The following is a 2702-nucleotide window of genomic DNA, read 5'->3' as shown; positions in this document are numbered from 1 at the left end:
TATATATATATATATATATATATATACACCTTGTTACGTGGACTGCGTTAGGCTAACCGAGACTTGTCATTTGCACTTATATATTGTTGCTCTTTTGTTAGTTTTGACTGCTTTTATTGTCCTCATTTGTAAGTCACGTTGGATAAAAGCGTCTGCTAAATGACTAAATAAAATAAATGGTTTGGATATAGAACAAGAAAACTCTACGAGTCCTGCTTCAAATACTACACATTCAGAATGGAATAGTAACATGCTATTTACTGGATACTGTGTGGATACTACTCTTTAAAAGTAACGAAAGGTGTGTAATAATAACGTATCAGTTAGCGTCCTTTCAGCATTTTGTAGGTTTTACAAAATCCAGCAGCAGAAATTCTTCAGCACTAAATGTTATGCATTAACTACTTGAATGTAATGCAAAAATAACCTAAAGATGTGTTTGGTCAAATCAGATTCACATTTCCACACAACATTGAGCAGAAGTAGAGATTTTCCTGTGTCTGAATATAGAGGCCTGTTGATTTACTTCAGACGTCCCACCAAAACTGCTGAGGACAAAGTGAGCGCCAACTCACAAAGACATGACAGATAACAATTTTATTACACATCCACAGACATATAAATACATAATACAGAATAGGCTACTTCTTGTCTCCTGCTTTAGCTTGAGGATCTTTAGCACTGCATCGGGTCTGTAAGGCTGAGAGCATTTCTTGAGTGGTTAGTTTGGATCCCTTCATCACCAGCCTCTCTCCATCCACTGCAAGAGACCACAAAAACATGCATTATACGTCATAAAATGACACTATGCCGTATGCTCCTCTGCAATATTGAATTTACAGTTCAGTCACTCACAAAATGTGATGTCAATCGTAGGCTCTGATCGGTCATGCTTTACATCTGTGATAACTTCACAGTTCCTATTTGTGACTCTGGCTTTTTCAGACCCGGCCATGATGAGAAACTCCCTGCAGGAAGGAAGCAGTGATAAGAAATGCAAGAGATGTGATGGAATGAAGAGGCTTTTTGGGATCTGAGAGTTATGCAGTGTGGCTGACTTATGCTTTTAACTATACATTCATAAATTCACATTTCATTTATGCAACAAACACTTGAGGAATGAGGGATAAGAACCACTGTCGTGACAGCTCACAATACGTCATCGATACGAAGTGGCCAGTTTGTCATCAAAAACCGATTAAAGAGTCATTTAGAATTTCATGGCAGATGATTTTCCTGACATAATTGCACACTAAATCACCATTTGGATCCAGAATGGGACATTTGGAGTGTCTATGAATCCTGCTTCAGATATTACGCATGTTTGGAACGGCACACTAGCTCGCAATTTACAAAAACAATATACAGTATAAACTGTATGCTGTATATTCTTCTTAGTATAGCAAGTCAAACTTTTTTCTATGGTAAACATTTCAAACATTAGTATGCTACGTGACCTCATCACAGTATTTGCAAATGGCATATATTATTTTCAATACAATTTGCTAACTGTGCACAGTTTACAAAGTATATTCTGCAAGAATAGTGCGAAAATACTAGTCAGATTGTTCAAAACAATTTGACAGCCTGCTGCATTTACCGCGTTTAGACTGACAGGGGCGCCAGAGGACAAAAGCTGACATAAGACAGTTCAAGCATCACGATCGATGCGGTTTCTACGCAGCATCAGAAGCACGTTCATAGACTGTTTAACAATCATTTTGCGTATTGTCGCACATAATCTGCGTATGCTAAGTGCATGTTAAATGTCGAGTGTGGAGAACAGTCCAGAAGCGGCGAGTGCGGCTGTGAACGCTGAAACCGAGAAACACACAGTGACACCTAAATAAGTGTAATTTGCATCGTATACTTCGTCCTTATGACCGACCGCAGTTACAGGAGGAAAAACTGCTCCTGAAGTCATGATCATGCACAAGATTTACTTTACCAGACAGACCTGTTCAACATTAACCACGATCACTTAAAGTAAGTTACATCGAGGTGTGTACAGTATTCTTACCTTGTGGAGCGAACATTAGATTCAAAGGGGCAAAACTGTACAATAATTTTCTTAACCGTCTTTAACAGTACAGCTCCTCTGGACGCCGCCATCTTTCCCTGCATGACCTTTCACCTGCTGATGACGTATGCATCCGGGCTCGTCAACATAAAATATGAAAGCATTTTAACATTAACCACGATCACTTAAAGTAAGTTACATCGAGGTGTGTACAGTATTCTTACCTTGTGGAGCGAACATTAGATTCAAAGGGGCAAAACTGTACAATAATTTTCTTAACCGTCTTTAACAGTACAGCTCCTCTGGACGCCGCCATCTTTCCCTGCATGACCTTTCACCTGCTGATGACGTATGCATCCGGGCTCGTCAACATAAAATATGAAAGCATTTTAAAAAAGTGCGATGTTAGAATAAATTAAATGTCCAATAAAAAACTGACAAAATACGAAAGCATTGTGTCAGAGGGGAATATGTTCATTTTCACCAAAGCCATTGATTTTTTCCCCAAGCACAAAATATATTTATCTTTTAATTATAATTTATCTACGCTTTCACATATACTTTTTGTAATTTTTTTTTTATTATATTTAATATTTTACGTCATTTAATCATTTATTTATCTATTTATTTATTTAAATTCTTATATAAAAAAATATAAAACATACTTTTCCCGTCAATATAA

At 37.2% G+C, this 2702-nt stretch overlaps 1 protein-coding gene across 2 annotated transcripts; it reads right to left on the bottom strand.

The window, feature by feature from the left end:
• Positions 1 to 578: 578 nt before the first annotated feature.
• On the bottom strand, positions 579 to 2364 carry LOC107555578 (39S ribosomal protein L53, mitochondrial-like). 2 transcript variants are annotated; one of them, XM_016238425.1, is made up of 3 exons: positions 2245 to 2364; positions 856 to 968; positions 579 to 760 (listed from the first exon to the last, which is right to left on the bottom strand). In XM_016238425.1, the coding sequence occupies exons 1-3, from the start codon at positions 2346 to 2348 to the stop codon at positions 642 to 644; spliced, it is 336 nt and encodes a 111-aa protein (XP_016093911.1). In that variant the 5' UTR covers positions 2349 to 2364; the 3' UTR covers positions 579 to 641. The 2 variants fall into 2 exon arrangements, with proteins under 2 accessions (XP_016093911.1, XP_016093909.1); XM_016238423.1 differs by lacking the exon at positions 2245 to 2364 and adding an exon at positions 2021 to 2139.
• Positions 2365 to 2702: the final 338 nt, after the last annotated feature.

Source organism: Sinocyclocheilus grahami, unplaced genomic scaffold, assembly GCF_001515645.1.
Source record: "Sinocyclocheilus grahami isolate Dianchi unplaced genomic scaffold, SAMN03320097.WGS_v1.1 scaffold538.1, whole genome shotgun sequence".
NCBI classification, from domain to species: domain Eukaryota; kingdom Metazoa; phylum Chordata; class Actinopteri; order Cypriniformes; family Cyprinidae; genus Sinocyclocheilus; species Sinocyclocheilus grahami.
This window is presented reverse-complemented; position numbering and strand designations above follow the sequence as displayed.